Below are 20,309 nucleotides of genomic sequence, written 5' to 3'. Positions count from 1 at the left end.
TACGTAGAGTCGCGTCACATCTCAGTTTAAACCATCGCTGTTCGTGTGGAGGACAGAAAGGTATTAAACCTGTGTTAGAGTGAAGATCTGTTACTACCTTTTTTTCCTAAAACCATGTTTGTCCAATAAATTGTAATATTCTTTTAAAAATCATTTAAAATAATTGTAACACTGTGCAAAATGCTTTAGGCGTTTTGGCAAGTTTAAACCCACCTTGACAACTTGCTGTCCATTTTATAGATAAAACTGACATACAAGTTGTTTGCTGTGGTTCTGTAGCTGGCATGGCAGGAAGGTTCCAGAAACTCTGCTCTTATAAAGATTAATTCTTTTTTACTGGACAGTACTAATTTTCATGCTTGTAGTATTTTCATTACCAGTTATAATTCAGAATTAGTACTTGAAGTATTTTTTTGAAATTTTAAAGAATTCTCCCTGACCATATATAATGAAGAGTTGAAAAAAAATGTGAAAAATGTATGCCAAGTAAAAACTTGAATGAAAATTCCAGTTTTCTCTACTTGAGGTGGAAAAAGTAACTGAAATGCCTATTATTGAAGCTAGAATCTCTTAGCCTGGCACCTGTATATGGACCCACAGCATGACTGCATAACACAAGCTGTCTGAGACAGATGATCAATATTCTAGCTGAAGAGTCAGAAGTCCACGTGTTTTCTGGTTTATCTGTCCTTAATAGCCTTGTCGGTGTGTTTCTTTAGGGTAACACGTGACTTCCACCGTGAGCCGCCGGCAGCCTTGTTTGTGGTGGAGGCTCACTGACGCGCCAGCAGCTCCAGATGCCCACGTGGAACAAAGGTCGATAGTACATAAGGGCACAATGTGCCAGGGAGTGCTGCTAGGGCACTCCTTGGGTGTAAAAGCAGTAAGGATGTAATAGAATTTTTGGAAACATTTAAAAACAAAGTAACATAAATGTGTTTTTTCCCCCCCTCAGCTATATTTGTGCCTTTTTTCATATTTTCCCATTAACCTTGCTTCCCTAACCTTTTCCTGTGGATCCTAATCACAAGATCATGATGGCTTGGGTGTAACTAATTGTAAACTTGACTTCAACATAAAAAATATTTTGTTACACAAGGGGATCATGTCACAGGTCACTGGGTCCCGTGGTTCACAGCACACGTCCCGCTCTCTGCCTACGATGAGAGTCCAGTTAGTGGCCTTACTTCCCTGCTGGGGCCCAAGGTCACCACTGTGTGGACACTGTCTGCCTTGTCCCAGTATCTGCACAACACTCCTGTGCTCTTGAGAGAGTAAACTTTTCTGAATTAAGTGGATGGACATGTGATATATATGAATGTTTTCTCCGCCTTAGAAATGCCTGCCATATATTCGCTGTTAGTATAGAGAAATTAAGACGTAAATTATTTCATGTCTTGTTACATTTGGAAACTCTCATGTTAGACTTCAGGTAATGGCCACGTGCGTAACAACATCCAACCCTTCAACTTCCCTCCAGCTTTCTGTGTGCTCTCATCCTGCTCCTCCGCTCACCCCTCTGTTCTTTCCTGACTAACCCCGTCCTTGTGCTGTTGCCCCTTAGTGTCCGGAGTCCACCTTCCACCGTCTCCGGAGACCCTTCTGGACCGTGAACACTCTTCTCCTTCGATTGGCTGCCTCCCCTCTGATGCTGCCATCACGTCACCAGGCAACACCCACGCAGACAGCAGCATTGTGAGTCAGCCCGCCCCCCAGGCTCAGATAAGAAAGGGAGTTTTCAGTAGGGAATGACACACTGAATTCATGTTTTCATGATTTTTTTTTTTTTTTGCTTTTTCTAAAAGATGTATTTTGGTAACAGATTGGGTATTCTAATTTTGAGGTTAGTGCTTGGAATAAAAAAAAACAACCCTGGGAAATTGTCTTGTGGAATAGGTGAAGTGTTTTAAGTAGTTTTTGTTGCAAAACTATGGCTGAAGTGTCTCATTGATTAAGTGACTTAGTTCCGAGGCCACAGCTCCATTAAGGGTGCTCAGGTACCGGGAAGGAAAGCTAGTGGGCAGGGTTCCTAAGCATGCGAGGAGCAGGAGGTCACATATACCTCAGAGCGCCACCGTCTCCACTGCTGAGAGCCCCTCACCACGAGCGTGAACCCTCAAAGCCGTCTCAGAACCCCTCAAGGTGACTGCCACGTTTCCTCTGGTGACAGCTGAGCACTGCCAGCCAGTGGCAGAACCCAGTCCGGGACTGCAACCTAGGTGGTTTGGCACCAGAGGGGAGCTTTTCCACTGCCGTTGCCACACTTGAACTGTGGTGTGGAACCCCGCTGTTAGGGGCACAGCGCTCCTGGCTCCAGCTGATTGCTGCTGTGCTTCCGACGTTTGGCCATATAAACAGTGGTGCATGGATATATTAAACTGACTTAGCTCTACATAGGAAATCTTGAACTGCACAAGGAGATATAACAAGAATTGTTTTTTTTTTATTTCAAATGTTGAACTTTAAAAGTGGAAGTAGTTTCAGGAAGCAATAATCGTTTTGCTTGTCAGGGAGTCTTAACATGTCTTAAGTACTAAGTCATCTATTTCAGTTTTAGTGTAAACCCCCCCCCCCCCAAATGGCTGTCACAGGCGGTATGTTCACTCAGACACTTATCAGTGAGACATGGGCCAGTGCTGCAGTTAGAACTCCACAGCCTGATTTCAGAAGCGTCTGTTGTAAGGCAAGTTTCAGCAATCTCTTGATTTGGCTAGAGAGAGGTGATCACTGAGAGTGTTTGGTAAGTATGAAATTCTGATTTGCAGTCTAAGATAGAAATGAATCCTAAGCCTGTGTGTGAAGTTAAGAATTGGCACTTGCAAGATGCTGCAGTCCATTGATCCTGTTTCTAAGCACAAGAAGAGCTTCAAGAAAAGTTTTCAGTTCTAGATGTCAAAGACATTGAGCTGATTCTCTGTTTCTTTAAGAATCAGGCTGCTGGGACAGCGGCATGTCTTCTGCTCATGTACTTGAATCAGGCAGTGATTTCATGACCTCGCTGTCACCTACTTCAAGTGCCATCTCTGTTAGGATGTCTGGGTGTTTGCACACGTGGGATGGTAACCCTTCCTCTCTGTCTGTCTCTGTGCAGGCGACGCACACTCACCTGGACATCCCGCTCTTCCCCCTGGGCTTAACGGACGAGACGAGCCATGGCGCCGCTGCCCCCGAAGAAGCTGAGGACTCCGCCGTCCACGCATCGAACACTCAGCTTCAGCAGAAAATCTCAAGTCTGGAGGCGAAACTCAAAGCCTCCGAGGAAGAAAAGCAGAGGATTCGAAAGGTGCGTGCACATCTGCCAGGAGCCCGGAGCTGTGTGTCCCGAAAGCCTGGTCTTGATCCAGAACTGATCACGAACGTGGCGGAGGGAGATGTCGGGGGTCGGTTTAAATCAGTCCGTCATACCGGAGGTCAGCGCCGAAGCCTCGGATGAGAAGCACCCAGCCCGGGGCCTCTGTGCCCGCCACGCAGCGTATGCTTTCAGCCAGCTGTGGGTGCCCAGCCCCTGACCTTGCGTCTCCGCACACGGTGCCTCTGCCAACATCACAGGGACCCTGCCCTGGCTGGGGTGCTGCAACTCAGCTTAGGGGGTCTCAACTCCATGTCGATCTCTGGATCAACTTTAAGCATTTTCTGTGTGTGTGTGTGTGGGTGGTGAATGTGTGTGTATCTGCTCATGTGTGTGTGTGCAGATGTGTGTGCAAGTTTGTCAATCTGTACTGGTGGAGGCTAGAGGTCAACATCAGGTGTCTCCTTCAGCGCTCTGCACTCTAATTTATTTATTTATTTATTTATTTATTTATTTATTTGAGAGCGACAGACACAGAGAGAAAGACAGATAGAGGGAGAGAGAGAGAATGGGCGCGCCAGGGCTTCCAGCCTCTGCAAACGAACTCCAGACGCGTGCGCCCCCTTGTGCATCTGGCTAACGTGGGACCTGGGGAACCGAGCCTCGAAGCGGGGTCCTTAGGCTTCACAGGCAAGCGCTTAACCGCTAAGCCATCTCTCCAGCCCTGCAGTCTAATTTTTAAAGACAAGGTCTCTCACAGAATCTAGTCTTCACCGGTTCAGCTAGTCTAGCTAACTAGCAAGTTCCAGGGCCTCTTGTCTCTGCCCCTACCTGAATACCGCAGGCTGAAGCTCATTCTTGCCCAACGGTAACTATACTGGCGATGGCAGGTCTGCAGCCCCTCAACTTAAAGCTCTACATTTTAAAGTTTATGGAGGATATGAATCGGCAGTATAAAAATATTATGCATTTTATCTATGGGATGTGAGCTTCTTGGGATACTGGTGTCAGCCTAGGATCCTGAAATTGATCCCCTAGGGCACCAAGGGGTTTCTGACTGTTTGTGCTTTTGCCAACATGAATTCTCCTGTGTTTTTGTACTTTTTTCAAAACTGAAAAGCAAAGGAGACATATGAAGCAAAGGTAGATAAACCTGAAGGGAGGCGATGTGGCCATTGCCTGATGCTTGGTATTTTCATCATAAAATAATTTTACAAGTATTACTAGTTTTATTTTCTCTCTAAGGCTTTCCTCTCTGTTTTTTTCTTACTTTGAAAACAGGCAGTATATACATATATATATATATTTTTTTTTTTCATATACCAGTTTCAAGTGTTCTAACATCATTTTCTCCCTATTGTAAGTCAGTCCCACTGAGCACTTGCTAAAATGCATAGCCGTAGAAGGAAATCACTTAAGTCTCACCTCTCTTCCACGTGTATGCAAGTATAGATATCTTATACAACACACAGAAAGTTCTCATACGATTGGTTTTCTCATCAACTTGTTCTTTATTAATTTCATTGTAATATCAGTATTTCATTTTGGTATAGAAATTACAGTCTAGCACTTTCTTTTTAGTAGTAGTATTAGGCTTTAGGCCATACTGCCTGTTTTTTTTCACTAACATACTTTCTACATATATTTAAAAATTAATTTATTCCATTGCATGTCACATAGTTATGTTTAGATTTTTCTTTTAGGATGTGGAGTCGTTAATGGAAAAGCATAGTGTCTTGGAGAAAGACTTCTTAAAAGAAAAAGAACAAGAGGCCATTTCTTTTCAAGATAGATACAGAGAACTTCAGGTAAGTTCCGTGAATTTAAATTAAACGGGAGATGTTTTGATGAAGCATGGACTGTAATTTCAAAAGCTGTTCAGTAAGTGACTTATTAATGAATAATTTCATACTTGCTAAACGAATATTAAAACATTGACCAGTATGAGTGCAGTGAGTAAAGATGGTCAGGTGTAAGGGTGTCACCCTGTGAGAAGCCCCTGGGTGACAGTTTCAGATGGGGCAACTCTGAGACCCGAACCCTCTGTTCTCAGGCTCCCCAGCTCACCCCAGCTGGTTCCTCCTTCCAGACTCCCACATAGTCTAGATGAACATGCCAGGCTGTAGGAAGGTTATGGCCCATTCTCTGCCTAGAATGCTCTCCAGAGATACATTCGTAACTCTGCTTCAAACGATGGAGAATCTGGAAATAAGTCAAAGGTAAGGAGTGTGCTTCCCAGTGTCCAGTGTCCAGGCACAACCTGTGTGTTTGACTCACTGTTTGCTGGTGATTAAAGTTGCCATATGTCGGTTTTTGCAGGAAACTCACTGGTGCCGAGTTCTGTTAGTTCTGCTTCCCAACTTTGGGGCATTGCTGGTCATAACTACGAGTGTTGGCTTGAGGCTTCCAGAGTAGGACTCGTAAAGAAAGACCATTCCTTGACAGGAAGTAGGGTCATAGGCCTTGAGAGCAGCAGAACCTTTCCAAGCTCTGTATGGGCTTTGTCCAGGGGCTTGTCATTGACTTTTTTTGTGACTACATCAGGTCATTGATTTGCTGACAGAGGACATTACCTTCACACAGATCATTTCTAGTAAAAATTTAGAGAAAGTAAAGTAGTATTTTTATATTTTAAGGAAATAGCTTAATGAAGTCATTGTAGATGGAAGAAGAGCAGATTACTTAGGAGGGGTGATAGCACACAGACCTGATATCTGCCTCATATCTGCCAAATAATAGTTTTATCTTTAGGGAAATAGCTTAATGAAATCATTGTAGTTGGAAGAAGGGTATATATAATAGATATAGAATAGATAATTTAGGATGGAGGAATAACACAAAGATCTCCATATCTACCTTATCTCTGCTCTAAGAGGTCCACGTCCTAGATATTCTCCAGATGCATTGTCATAGGTGTAATTAATTTCTTTAATCAATAAAGCACCAACTCAGCAAAAATGTAGAGAATCAGAGTTAACTTTTGATCTTCCTGTAATCCATTTATTGGGATGTAGCTTTAAAAAATCAGTTGGTCCTACCTGCTTCATGGGAATAGAAGACATGATTCAGTTTGTCAATGTCACACTAGGCACTGTGTGCCTAGAACACGAGGATGCCTCACATCGGTGAATGTAAAAGAGGCACCATGGGTGCATATTCACACCCACATACGTGAGCCCATGCCTACACCTGTGTTCTTCATCGTTGGCACATATTACAATGCTCGTGCTTATTACGTATTTTTGTACAACAGAATGCGGCAGACCATATTTTATACTATGGGTTCTAACACAGAGTGCTGATAAGTACACGTGGAGTTTAGTGAACTAGGAAGCAGTTTCTTTGTTGCTTATGATAACAGGTGTTGTACAGTTTCACCAGAGTCCCCGTGTTGTCCCACATACAGCAGGCCACTTAGAAACACCCTGGATAAGTTCAGAAACTTCTTAAGACATGTCACTATGTGACTGTAGATAATAATAAAAATTGCACTTATTCTGAAAACCATAGACAGTATGTAAAAAGGAAAGCAAAGTTTTTACCTCTTTGTCATCTGGAAGATGCCAAGTATTTCCACCTGACTTCAGAAGATTGGGCTTTGAGTTTTCCACTCTGGAAGGAAATCTATTCTCAGGCCAGCATGGGTTGTGCCTTTGCCAAGGTTCTAATTTGTCTCGAGAAGAAGGATTAGTTCAAGGAATGTTTATAAAACCTTTCTACTAACTTTTGTTTAGACACGAACTATACAGAGAATTCTAACAGTGTTGTTTTACGTGATACCATCTGATTACCAGGATAGGTGGGACCTGCAACACAAGGAAGAAATAGTGGGTGCCATAAAAGCAAAATGGAAGGCCGTGCCACTTCTTTCTCCGGCCCTGTCCCGGGTGTGTGGTGGAGCAGAGGAAGGCAGTGAGTCATGCTGGGCACTTACCAGAGGAGCTGCTTAAGGGACTTTCAGAAAACCTGAGAGAGCTCCTCCATCTTCTTTCTGTGGCTCTGTCCCAGCCTCTCACGAGCACCCAGGACACCTGGCAGCTTATCCCGTAGCACAGAGCCAGCCACGGTGCTCTGTTACAGGCGTCGGACAACAGTGATGCCTCATTACTGCGTGTTGTCTCTGGTGGCTGTCAGTGTGGGTGCTGTGGGTGGCTTGAGCAGTTTTCAGTGGAAACTTTTGATGAAGATTGAGTTATTCTTCTATTGTTCAGATTTTTTTCCTTATTAATTTTCTTAAGCCAGCATAAACAGTAACAAATTTAATTATGAATTTTGTGCGGGGTCCTGTTTATAGTTTGTACTGTCCTCTTTTCAGTTCAGTTTTCTACCAGAGTGCTTCCTGGCTAGTGGACCTTGATTATTTTTTACATACTAATTTAATCAAAACCCAGGAAGAAAGATACACATACCATTGTGGGGCTGAATATTTGCAAGGACGTTGCATTTACCTAGTAAGAGGATTTCTATAGCTTCAGGTTACTATCTGTGTTCTATTGCTGGTTACACAGATATATTAGTTATTAGGGGTATTCATGCCCATTTCTTCATGCAATACTTTAAAAATATGTTATTTATTCATTTGAGAGAAAGAGAGAGAGAGAAAGAGGGAGAGAATGGGTGCACCAGGGCCTTCAGCCACTGCAAATGAACTCCAGACGTCTGAGCCACCTTGTGCATCTGGCTTATGTGGGATCTGGAGAACCAATCAGTCCTGGGTCCTTAGGCTTCGCAGGCAAGCACCTTAACCACTAAGCCATCTCTCCAGCCCTGTGTACCCTTTTAAGGACACTTGGGCTCTTGTTCAGACTCTGCTGTGGTCATTTTCTCTATGGCCTTTGGCTAAGGCCGGGTTAAGTCAGTGGTTTGGAGCCGTGGCCCCTCTCGTTTTGTCTGGTGCCAGAGGACTAGCACGTCTTCGCAGGTAGCCAAAGGTGAGCGTCGCTCTCTTGCCAGATGGAGAATGCTGGAAGATGCGTACGCTGTGCGCAGCTGCACAACTCCTGTCAGTCACCTGCCTCCACACATGGCTCGTGCCCACGGGGGAGGAAGAGGAGGAAGGAGAACAAGGATCCACTGCTTTCTTTTCTCTTGGTGCTACACTTTTCCTGGTCTAAATCATGCAGATTAATCAGAGCCTCTCCTACCTCTTAGCAGAGCCCTTAGAGATGCATACTAGTAACAAGGTCCCCGGGCATGAGCTTCCTTCTCAGACCTCCTGCGAACATAATCCTACGGGGCGTTGAGCGAGGCATCACACACTGCCTCCTGCAAGCCCAGTTACCTCAGCCATGCCTTCCTTCCTTCCTGTTTTTCCTGGGGACCCTTGCCAGTGGTAGCCAAGTGGCCCCGATGGTCCACTGGGCCAGTCTTTCAGAGGATGATTTCCTTAGTGTTCCATCAGATGAGGCGGATGGGGTGTTAGGTTATTCAGCTCACCCACTTCCACAGTATTCAGAATGACTCCCTCCCTCTCCCTCCCCTCAGTTTCCTAGCACCTTATGTGTGGAAGTACGTAAACTTGTATTTACTGGGCTCACAGTTAGGAGATTGCCCTGCGTCTCAGGCGAGAGGTTGGGCTTCGGGATCTGAACATTCTTGGGACTGGAAAAGGCTGTGGAGACTCTCAAAGTTTCATGGAACGCGTTTTGTATTGTGATGATGTAAGTGGCCCTGAGTCCAGGGTCTCAGGGGGGGACGTGGGGGTCGAATGTAAAATGTCCCCATAGCCTCCTATGTCCCAACACTTCCCCAGCTAGCGTCTGCCCTTACCTAATATGTGACTCTCACCTAATGTGTGATTAGCTACAAAATGGAGATAGACAATAAATAGAGATCTTACTATTCTCCAGACATCCTCGTCTTATTTGTCTCTGCGCGCGGGCTGGCACCGCAGAGTGGGGGTAGGGGCATGATTGAGCGCGGGCCCCCACGCACGTGGGCAGCTGAGCCACAGCCCAGCCTGGTTCGCTAGCATGAAAGGTGCATTTTCTCCTGCACTTTGAGTTAGTCTCAACTTACCTTTGAGAGTTATTCAGTGCCAGGTGCTGAGGTGTCCTGTGACCACAGTTCACATTGAGAAATTCTGCCGAACTGTATTCCTTGTACCCATCCCAGCCCAGCAGCCTTTGCCTGCCTCTTGCTTTACAAGATTAAATGATGTTTAAACAGTCTTTCCAGCAACACACAACTTGGGAGGATGTGATTGTAATGTCACACCCTTCCCCCAGCTGCTGTAAGTGCATTGGTCCCTCAGGAGCCCACAGGCACGGCACAGCTAGACGGTGAGTCACTGGGGACCCCTGAGCGCACACAGGTTTTCTGACTTTGGTGAATGTCCTTGGGAAATGTCTGGTGATGGATTTTTTTTTTAATTGTGCCTAAAGGCATTGCCACAAAATAGGAAAGCATGGGCTTATCATGTGGCTAAGCCAGTGGTGAGGCGAACCTGTTATTTTTGCAAACACTGGTTTACAGTCCCAAGGGATGTATTTACTGTATTCCCTGCTGATCTGAGGTCAGCCTCTGACCTCAGCCGTTCTAGAGCAAAGCCACAGACCTCAGCAGGGGATGGGGATTCGAGTCTGAAGCAGCTCATAACATTCATGTACTTTATCTAGCGGGTAGGCCACAGAGACCATTTTCTCAGTCAGAATGCCGGGCACAGCACACAGGAGAAGGAACGGGTTTCCACTCACAGTCAGAAGGCCATGGTGACGAAGTCACAGCCAGGGCCTGCAAGGCTGAGGTGATTTTGACGAGGGCAGTTGGTTCCTGGGGCCATGTTTCCTGTGTATTCATTTGAAGGACTTTGGAGTTTGGACTTTTCTCAGATGAGCGTATGTAATGCTGGAAGAAGTAATCATGAAGTGTTTTCTGTGTGCTGATAAAGTTTTGTTGGAGTGCTCTGCCTTCTCCCTTGACCCTCACCTCCGACAGGACTTGGTGTTCGCACACCTTTCTGAGGGAGCGGGGCCGGGTACCTCAGGCTGTTTATTCAGTCTCATCGCTAGTTAAGCTCTGCCCGTGGCACTTCTTTTCCAACCTTCCTGGTAAAGTAGTTTTTCCTCTCACTATTCTATTTCTTGCTTTCTTTTTAATTTTTTTTTTTTTTTTTTGTTTTTCGAGGTAGGGTCTCACTCTAGCCCAGGCTGACCTGGAGTTCTCTATGGAGTCTCAGCGTGGCCTCGAACTCACAGTGGTCCTCCTACCTCTGCCTCTGCCTCCCGAGTGCTGAGATTAAAGGCGTGCGCCACCACACCCGGCTTCTATCCCTGTTTTATTTTTCTTAAAACGTGGAAGAATCTGCTGGCGTGTTGGTCACCTGACTCTGTCCCTTTCCTCCCACCACGGCGTCAGCTCGTGCGTCTGTGCCTTGTCTGTGCACGTGCCGGCGGGCTGATCTCGGGACGCGGTTTGCGGCCTATGGATTGCGCGGTTGTGCCGCACGCTCTCCTGCCAGCGCTGGGATGGGTTTTGGAGACGGAGCCTCTGGAAGGGAGTAGAAACGAGGCATGATAAAGGGGAGATCCCAGTGAAATCACTACCTGTATAAAAGACAGTTCCGGAGAGCTGGCTGTTGCCACAATATTGCTATCCATTCTGACGGGCTGTGTGTCCCTTGCGAGCAGTCTCCCAAGCCTTCTGCACAGGTCTGATCTCCCAGCTGCCATTCGGCCTGTGTGAGTGGACGTCCTCTAGTGCCTTGGATCGCTATAAAACTTGTGTTGAAGTGGGGCTGGAGAGATGGCTTAGCAGTTAAGCACTTGCCTGTGAAGCCAAAGGACCCCGGTTCGAGGCTCGATTCTCCAGGACCCATGTTAGCCAGATGCACAAGGGGTGCATGCATCTGGAGTTCGTTTGCAGTGGCTGAAGGCCCTGGCGCGTCCATTCTTTCTCTCTCTCTCTCTTTCCCATTCTCTCTCTGCCTCTTTCTCTCTCTGTCACTCTCAAATAAATAAAAAAAATGAACAAAAAAATTAAAAAAAAACTTACGTTGAAGTGTAGTAGAAGAAACTAGGACCCCTGTGTCCTCCAGCAGCTGTGTCTGGCAGTGGAGACAGAGGCGTCCGAGGCCACTGGAGGAATGAACAGCAGAGCATAAGCAGGCAGGTGCAGCCCGAGAAAGTTTCTGATGGAGAAGAGCTCCCAGAGCGTGGAAGGTCCCGCAGAAGGAGGGGCATTTTGGAGACCGAATCTGACCAGGTTATGAGGGTCTGTGAATGATGCTTTTGGTAGCTGTGGAATGGTGACATATTTGATGTTTTTGAAAGATGCTTTTCTGTACTTGGTATGGAGGAGGTTGAGGGAGATGCAAGGGAGCTTAGGAGACCTCTGTACGTTGCGGCACATTAATCCTCCATTGGCGAGCTCAGTGGAACAGGGAGTAACAGAAGGGGCACCGAGGAAGAGGGATTGAAAGGTGGGGACAGAAAGTGTGGATAATTAACTGCTCTGAGTGAGGAACAGGGAGTTCAGAATGGCATTGATTTTAGATTTATGACACTTTCCAGGCCTTGTTTGAAAATTTCTGTGAAAATCGTTTCTTTTGAATGTGTATTTCATAAAAATCATGATTGTTACCTTTGTCGCTTAGCACAGTAACAGTGAAAGTGGAAGCCTCACGCAGGACCTGTATGTAGCCTCCTTTTCACCAGTGTCTGGAGCCCGGAGCCCCGTGGCTACACTGTGGCCACCTGCTAGGCAGCCATCACCTTGCACTGGCTTCCTGCCCTCCCAGCGCAGTGCCCGAGCTGAGGGCCGCGTGGTTCCTCACCAGGGCATTTTCCCCCGGGTTTAAAACTCCAGGGTTGAAGGGCAGCGTTCGATAAGCCTTCCAGTCTCTCCCTTTACTCCCTGGGTAAACAGGACAGGAATGACGGCCTCAGCAGTGGCACGTGCTCTCGAGCTGTGAGGTCGCATGAGCTCCCCTTCTGATGTGCTGTAGAACAGTGGTCGACTACGCCCGTCTTTCCGATAGTTTTATTGCCTTTTTAGTTCTTAGCTTCCCATCTAGGCTATAAGAACTATGGAGCATAAACTAACGTGTCTTCCTTTTGGTTTCGTGCTTTCTGTATTTAGCATGGAATTTAATATAAGGACTGGATGCCACCTTGGGAGCTTGTCAGTGAAACACTGAAGAACTCCAAAGCAGAAGCAGAATGATATACTTTTTACTAGAATGTACCAGGAAGCATACCTCACATAACAGGGTGTTCCAGGAGAAGTAGCAAGCTTCATGTCCCGTGAGGCAGGCACCTATAATGCTACTCCGTACTTCTTTGATTTTCAACCAATTTGGGGGAAATCCCTAAGTTTTTCTTTCCGGAAATTTTCTATTTTTTTGTCTTTTTCACTGGAAATGTTTAGCCCAGACTCTGCTATTAGTGAAACACCTGTTCACTATCATCCCTCTGTAACTGTGAGATACGCTTATAGCTCATACGAGAATAAAAGTTAATGTTTTTTTTTAATTTATTTGCAAGCAGAGAGAGAGGGAGAGAGAGCGAGAGAAGAAGAGAGAGAGGCAGGAACAAAGAGAGTGACAGAGAGAATGGGCACACCAGGGTCACTGCAAACAAACTCTAGATGTGTGTTCACCCTGTGTGTCTGGCTTTACACGGGTACTGGGGACTTGAACCCAGGCCATTAGGCTTTGCAGGAAGAGCCTTAGTGGCTGAGCCATCTCTCCAGACCAAGAATCAACTTTTTGAACAAGTTTTTTGGGCTATTTAGAATATTTCTTATTATCTTGTGTAGACTTGTATATATTAATTATTTGAGACATTTAAACCTCAGTTCTATTTGTGGAAAATGTAACATTTTTGAAGAAACGAGATGTGATTTCTGAAACAGACTTTTATCTGAAGTCAAACACAGAAGATTCCCTTTTATCATATTTCCTTGGTAATGCATGGGCACTCTGCTAGTTTTACACTGAACTTTCAGTTCCATTTAAGGCCTCAGAGCATTCTCTTAAAGAATAAAGATTGTGAAGGCTACATACATTGCTCCCTATTCAGATTCCTGCCCAGATGGAAATGTTTAAACTCCATCTCATCTCCATTTCTACTTGAGGTACTTGTAACTTTTTTTTTATTTTTATTTTTTCAATTTTTTTTATTAGCACAATAAATTTTACTGAAGTTTTTACATTTGCTTACTTCATACTCACTGCTTTCCACTAGTTTCAAATATCTTCTGTGACTCTAAACAGAATTATGTAACTCAAAAAGAATCAGGATCAGTAATATATATTCATAGTTGAATATTAAGAAGAAGAGAAAAATACATGCAATTGTTTTAAAACCTATATTAAAATTGAGTTTCCAGTTTTATTTGGAGTACTAGTTTTACTGAGCAGAAAGGGAGAATCGCTGTTACTTTCAAAGAAAAGCCTCCAACTAATCTGGTGGTAGAAAATTGCTCCGTGGAATTTGCAGTAGTGAGGACTTACAGCTTGGCTGAAGAGCTTGTGCTTAAGGCAGTGCAGTGAGATGGAATGAGCAGATAAAGCTTGTTCCTCTCTTGATGATCTCTTGCTTTTGTAGAAGATGCACCACATTTTCCACATGCCAGTAACCAACGGGAACGAATACTTCCCAAAGGTATTAGATATGAAGTAAACAGGTGTTGATTTTTTAACTCTTTATTTTCAAAGTAAAAAAAAATTGTTTTCCTTTTTATCTAATTGGGTACAGACAATTTTATTGAATATATGTGCTTAAAATAGCATTCCTTCTGTCCTTTAGAGGGCAAATGATCAATAAGCTTCAGACAGCGGAAGACAGGAGAACTGATGTTGTTTGGGAAGACCTATGGCCCGTGTTCCTCCCATGAGCCATATCAAGTATGTCTTCTGAAAAATAAAAGTGCAGTTTTCATACACGGGCTACATATGGTACTGAGTGGGAGGAAAGTCAGGAGGTCTTCCTGAGATAATACCAAGGAAAGCAAGTTCAAGTGTTCTGCTGCAGATGATTGAGGTCAGTGTTAGATTCAAGGCCAGTAATTTTTATGGAAGTGGTACTACAGCAAGGTGTTTGGGTTGGACGTTAATGTCTTTGCCCTTTGGTTGACTTCCCTTCATTTTATTCCCCTCAGAGTGCTCATTTATAGTGCCACACAAGGATTTCATTCCCACCAAATGCTCCTTTGCATTGCCGGCACAGATGGGAGAGAGGAGGCGGGGACTTGCAGACACAGCCCGCGTGCCGGCACCCTCTGCCACACCCAAGTGCTTTGCGGGCGATGACCTGCAGACTTTTCACGTGTGAGGTGGCGTGTCTGCCGTTAGTGACCGAGTGAGAGGGGACTGTGTTGAGGTGGAGTAAATTTCCAGAGGTTCCTGGTGACATGTGGCCTCATGCAGAAATGGCTTCGACATGTAAGAATGCCGTGATAGGCACACGACTTGGGGCAGCGTCGGGTCGGGGAAGCAGACTCTCAAGGTCCTTTCTCTTCCAGAGGCTTTAATTTCTGTCCAGCTGGCTCCGAGTGCCTTACTTTACCTCAGAGTCTCACCCTTTACAACAAGGAACCAAGCCGCACCCCTCAGTTGTGGAGGGTAGCCTTTTGAGAGGAGACCGGTCATCTTCAGTAAGCATAGTGTTGACTTAGGCTGTCTTTTTGAGCTTTTACTCGTATTAAAGTTCCAGCTTCCACATAGGAATTTATTTTTGTGTTTTCAATTAAATGTCTGGGTTAAATGCATCTGTTAAAGCTGTCATCTAGGATCTCCTACATATATTTTGAAGATCACGAAATAGTCCTCAGATATGGATTTCCACTTACATTTATTTCACCTTGGTCCTAGGAGAAGTGATGAGTTACACACAGGCTAAACTGCCCTCTAAACTCCAAGGCATGTGTAAATGCCATCTCAGCTCCACGCCTGCAGTTTCCGAGCTGTCAGTAATCTCCAGGATGGACGCTGTGCCTTGGTTACTAGCATCCAGCCCAGCTGTCCTTGGGACTGAAGTTCGTACAAGGAAAAGAGCCGCTCTGGGCTCGCGTTACAGGAGGCAAGGAGTATTGTGCTCTATGGAAGTGGTGAGGGCGTTGTAGTTTTTGCCTTTTTGGAAAGTCATTTTTAAAACACTGTGGAAATGCCACAGTTCTTGAAATTTGATCCCCTCCCTCTCTTTTGAAACACGGGACATTATGGTGGTGATAGTCATAACAAGTTAGTCTATTTTTAGAGAGACTACATTGAATGCCAGCTCTTTACCCAGAGCTAGGAGACCGTTCAAGATTTCTACACGATCCTATTAGCCCTTCATTAAGGAGTCAAAGTAGCTAATTGTGTTTAGTAGGAAATTACAGATCCGTGATTATCTGTGAGGCTATTACAAGAACTGAAGTGACAGAGGAATTGTCAAACCAGATGTGGAACTTCCTGCTTCAGTAATGACCAGAAAGTCAATAAAAACCCACATAGTAATACGATAATATATCGGCTAAAGATATGTGGACCTTTCTTGGCCAAGGTAAGAAATGACATGGCTTTCATGTCTACTTTTAAAAACTAAACATTTTGAGAAAGATGCTGAAAAACCTGGAGTAGATTCAGGAAAATGCTCACTAGATAATGAAAGGGAAGACATACCCTAAAATATGGTGAATTTTTTCTTCTTCTTCTTCTTTTTTTTTTTTTTTTTTTTTTTTTTTTTTTTTGGCTTTTCGAGGTAGATTCTCACTCTAGCCCAGGCTGACCTGGAATTCACTATGTAGTTTCAGGCTGGCCTCAAACTCAGTGGTCCTCCTGCCTCTGCCTCCTGAGTGCTGGGGTTGAAGGTGTGCACCACCACGCCCTGCTCTTTCTTTACTTTCTAAGATATCTGTTACAATGATGAACAAAATTAACTTTTCTCTACTTTTACAGAGGCATGAAATGAGAAAATGTCACTGTTGAGAGGGTGGAGTCTTGTTTATTCAGAAAGTAGGCCCTGTGTCTTGTGAACATACACAATGACTCGGAGTCTTAGGTCTTGGCTAGTGCCCGAGTCAGGGTTTATGATCTGTTCCTCCTCTGAGCTCACAGGCAAACAGCTGCTCCCACCATTTTCTGCAGGTGGTTGACCTATAGCCTCATACCTGTGGTAGTCAGCTTTTTAATTTCATTTCCTGTTGATTAGTTAACACTGGCTTTGTGCCTGAACAAAGCTTGTATGTGTCAAGTATTCTTTGCAGAAGGCACGTGCAGGCACTTTTGAACCACCCTTCACCCTGCATAGAGGCCACCTTAAACGGTGACATCAGCAATAATGAACACACACACACACACACACACACACACACACACACACACACACGCAAAAACGCCACAAACACAGTACTGGAAAGACCACAGAGCATTTGTTTAGGCTGAAAGAAGAAAGCAGAGCAGCAGTCTAACCTCGATGGTGTGTGTGTCGGCAGCTCAGTATTCTCACCAATCTGAGCATGGTCATGAGTGGCTACAGAAGCCTCTCGCGTGTTGACTGGGGTTACCAGTGAATTTACTGATCAGGCACGTTCACAGTTAGAGGGCAGAGGGCACAGCTGGTGCCTCATCTTTTGTTGTTCCCTTTAGCTTTTTGGTATTTCTGGAGACATGCTTCAGAGAATCTCCGGGCTCCCTGTTTTCTTTCTTACACTTTAAGATCTGTAGCTTTAAAATATTTTTTATTTATTTATCTGTAGTAGAGAGACAACGGGCAGGTGGAGGGAATGGGTACACCCAGGCCTCTTGCCACTGCAAAGGAACCCTAGATGCATATACCACTTTGTGCATCTGGCTCTATGTGGGTACTGGGCAATTGAACCTGGGCCATCAGGCTTTGCAGGCAAGTAAGTTCCTTTAACCTCTGAGCCGTCTCTCTAGCCCCCTTTATTGCAGCTTTGGTGTTTGAAGTCACTGGGATTTTTGTTGAATAGTTTTTCCTTACCTCAAGAGCCCATAGTCGATTGCTGTTTAATTTCATTTGTTCAAATCAAGCTGCAGTGTAAATCTCTCTTGTAGTTGTATTACTGCCCAAGGCCTTTTCTGTAACCACTCAGTTACAATTAAACTGTATGACTGTTTAATCTTTTACATTCTTGTTAGTCATTATCATTCCAAAAGTATACTTAAGGGCTGGGACTGGAACTCTGTGGTCGAGCACTTGCCTAGCAAGGGCAGACTCAGATTTCCTAATATCGAAAAAAAAAAAAAAAACAACCAGAAAATAAAAACAAAATTGATAAGCATAAGAAAAGAACCACAGTAAGAAAAAAGTATACCTGATGAATTTATTCGGTTTCATTTCTTTACTTTTTTGGGGTCTTTTTTTTAAAACATGGTTTCACTTGTCAGCCTGGTCTCTTCTAGAGCTGTGTAGCTCAGGCTATCCTCGAACCTGTGCAGTCCTGGTCTTACTGTTCTGAGTGCCTGGGTTCGGCGCACGGCTCTCCACGTCGCACTTTGTTTCTGTACTTTTTCCACTGTTTTGTTCCTTTGAAACAAGGTTCTATGCTGTCGTCAAGGCTGGCTTTGTACTCATGATATACATGTATTTACCTCAGCTTTCTGAATGCCAGGTGACAGGCAAACAGCACAGATACATCTGTGCCTGCATTTTTAAAATTTTTTTGTTTATTTTTATTTATTTATTTGAAAGTGACAGTGAGAAAGAGGCAAAGAGAGAGACAGAGAGAGAATGGGCGCGCCAGGGCCTCCAGCCACTGCAAACGAACTCCAGACGCGTGTGCCTCCTTGTGCATCTGGCTAACGTGGGACCTGGGGAACCGAGCCTCGAACCGGGATCCTTAGGCTTCACAGGCAAGCGCTTAACCACTAAGCCATCTCTCCAGGCCCTGTGTCTGAATTTTGAAAGGAAGATTTCTGTTCTTGTGATGTGGGAGATGAAATGACCTCCGGGAGATTTGCATGCGAGTTCATGTGTGCATGTGCACTCTTCTTCCGTGTCTTAAGTAGGGTGGAATTCAGACTTAACAATGCAGTAACTGAGGCGTGTGGCACAGTTTGTGGCAAGGAGGTCTCCTCTTGTTCGGCAGATGGATGTTTCCATATTTCTGGTGAGTCAGATCTGCTGTGCAGTTGTATTTTTCTTTACCTAGCTTGCTGACCTCAGGCGATTTGAAGGAGTGGCTTCTGAAAAAAGTGAAAAGTAAGGGCTGGAGAGATGGCTTAGCAGTTAAGCACTTGCCTGTGATGCCTAAGAACCCTGGTTCGAGGCTCCATTCCTCAGGACCCACGTAAGCCAGATGCACAAGGTGGCTCATGCATCTGGAGTTCGTTTGCAGTGGCTGGAGGCCCTGGCACACCCATTCTCTCTCTATCTGTCTGCATCTTTCTCTTGTCTTTCTGTCACTCTCAAATAAATAAATAAAAATAAACAAAAAAAATCTTTAAGTGAAAAGTAAAATAGGTTCATTTAAGGCACCTAGTGTTAGATATCTAATATGAACCCATTAACTCTTTTTCTTCTTCCTTTTTACTTTTTTTATTATGAGAGAGAGAAACGGTGTGCCAGGGCCTCCAGCCACTGCAGTTGAACTCCAGACATATGCACCACCTTGTGCGCCTGTACAACCTTGCACACTTGTGTCATCTTGTGCTTCTGGCTAACGCGGGACCTAGAGAGTCAAACATGGGTCCTTAGGCTCCACGGGCATGTGTCTCAACCACTAAGGCATCTCTCCAGCCCTAATGTTTTGAACTATAAATAAAATTTCCTTTCCCTAAAGAATTTATTTGCCTTAAAAAAACATCTTATTTTCATTTCTTTCATCTCTTTCCTTATATTATTCTGTAAACAATCATTTAGCTTGGTTCGTGTAGCATGAAGAAAGCCAAGTGGACATTCTGGGGCGCTTTTCTTTTTTAACACTTGTATTTAGTGTTTAGGATGCTTTTTGTTTGTTTGTTTGTTTGTTGTTTGAATTTAAATTTTCCTCCTCATTTCTGGTTTGCTTACTGAAATAATGGAATCCAGTCCAGGGAGGTGGCATGGGTAAGTGGATCTCAGGGATTTCATTTGATGGACAGGGAAAAGCAAAGCATGCGGGTCTCACTGTCTGCAGGCAGGCACTGTCACTGCTGTCTGGTCGCCAGCTGCCCAGCACGGCCGCGCTCCACCCTCCGCCGTTGCCGGCCCGTGCCTGCACTGGGGGCACGAACATGGTGAAGTTTGCCCTCGCCGCTTGCCGAGAGATGACACCAAAGAATTGGGTGGTTACTGTTTTGTTGTTGTTGTCGAGGATTTAATTGAAAAATACTTTGCATTTCTCTAAATGCATTACATTAATCTTTTTGAACAGAACCTTTACAAGGCAAGCAGCCCCCTCCTCCTTCCTCTTGTCTCAGATTTTGGAGATTCTAGTGACCATTGTCACATGTGTTTGGGCAGAGGCAGGTTCACACAGCTTTGTTCTGGCTGCCCTGGCAATAGTGGAGCCCCCGTGGACTGTTGACAGTCAGGAGACCAAGAGAAGAAAACCTGATTCGTCATTTATTCCATCTTATATGTCGCAGAGGTATTTGCCATATGTTTTTCTCATCAGTGATGACCAGCTTACTATTAGTGAAGACGTTTCAGATACTTTGAGGGGTGGATTACAGGACACAAACCACCTCCTCTTGCTCTTTTCTTACCCTTTATCCCTTCTCTATGAAATATAATAGCATTTAATCTAATTTCTTAGTAATAATTGGGAAAAATAAACAGGCCACTCCCAGTCACTCAGCCCCTTATTCAAAAGAACATGATACTCCCAGGTGAAATTAGTTGGAATCTTTTATTCTCATTTAGCCTGGCTAGCTGCAAGCAGAAAGTAACTAATAATTGATGTCTGGCAGAAGGAGAATCTGATTCATAGGTACATGAACTGGAAACCTTGGAACTCTATGTGACTCTGCCAAATGCAATTTTTAAAACATCTTCCTCAGTTTCTCTTGGAACAAGCAAGATCTATGTGGTATGTTGTGATTATCAGGACTTTCATGCATGGTTCTGGTGCAGTGGCATTGGGAGACACGGCT

At 44.7% G+C, this 20,309-nt stretch overlaps 1 protein-coding gene across 2 annotated transcripts in view; it reads left to right on the top strand.

Moving 5' to 3' along the window:
* Positions 1-20,309, top strand: part of Ccdc91 (coiled-coil domain containing 91) — a 179,268-nt gene that overhangs the window by 69,482 nt on the left and 89,477 nt on the right. Inside the window, exons 1-4 of one of the 2 annotated variants that reach the window (XM_045139555.1) lie at positions 730-816; positions 1,565-1,734; positions 3,092-3,283; positions 4,993-5,097. In XM_045139555.1, the coding sequence (XP_044995490.1) occupies positions 798-816; positions 1,565-1,734; positions 3,092-3,283; positions 4,993-5,097 (486 nt within the window). In that variant the 5' untranslated portion in view covers positions 730-797. Of the gene's footprint in view, positions 1-729; positions 817-1,564; positions 1,735-3,091; positions 3,284-4,992; positions 5,098-20,309 lie in introns of those variants that run through there. The other variant, XM_045139554.1, reaches the window with a different exon arrangement.

The sequence above is a fragment of the Jaculus jaculus genome, chromosome 22 (assembly GCF_020740685.1).
Source record: "Jaculus jaculus isolate mJacJac1 chromosome 22, mJacJac1.mat.Y.cur, whole genome shotgun sequence".
Classification (NCBI taxonomy): Eukaryota; Metazoa; Chordata; class Mammalia; order Rodentia; family Dipodidae; genus Jaculus; species Jaculus jaculus.
This window is presented reverse-complemented; position numbering and strand designations above follow the sequence as displayed.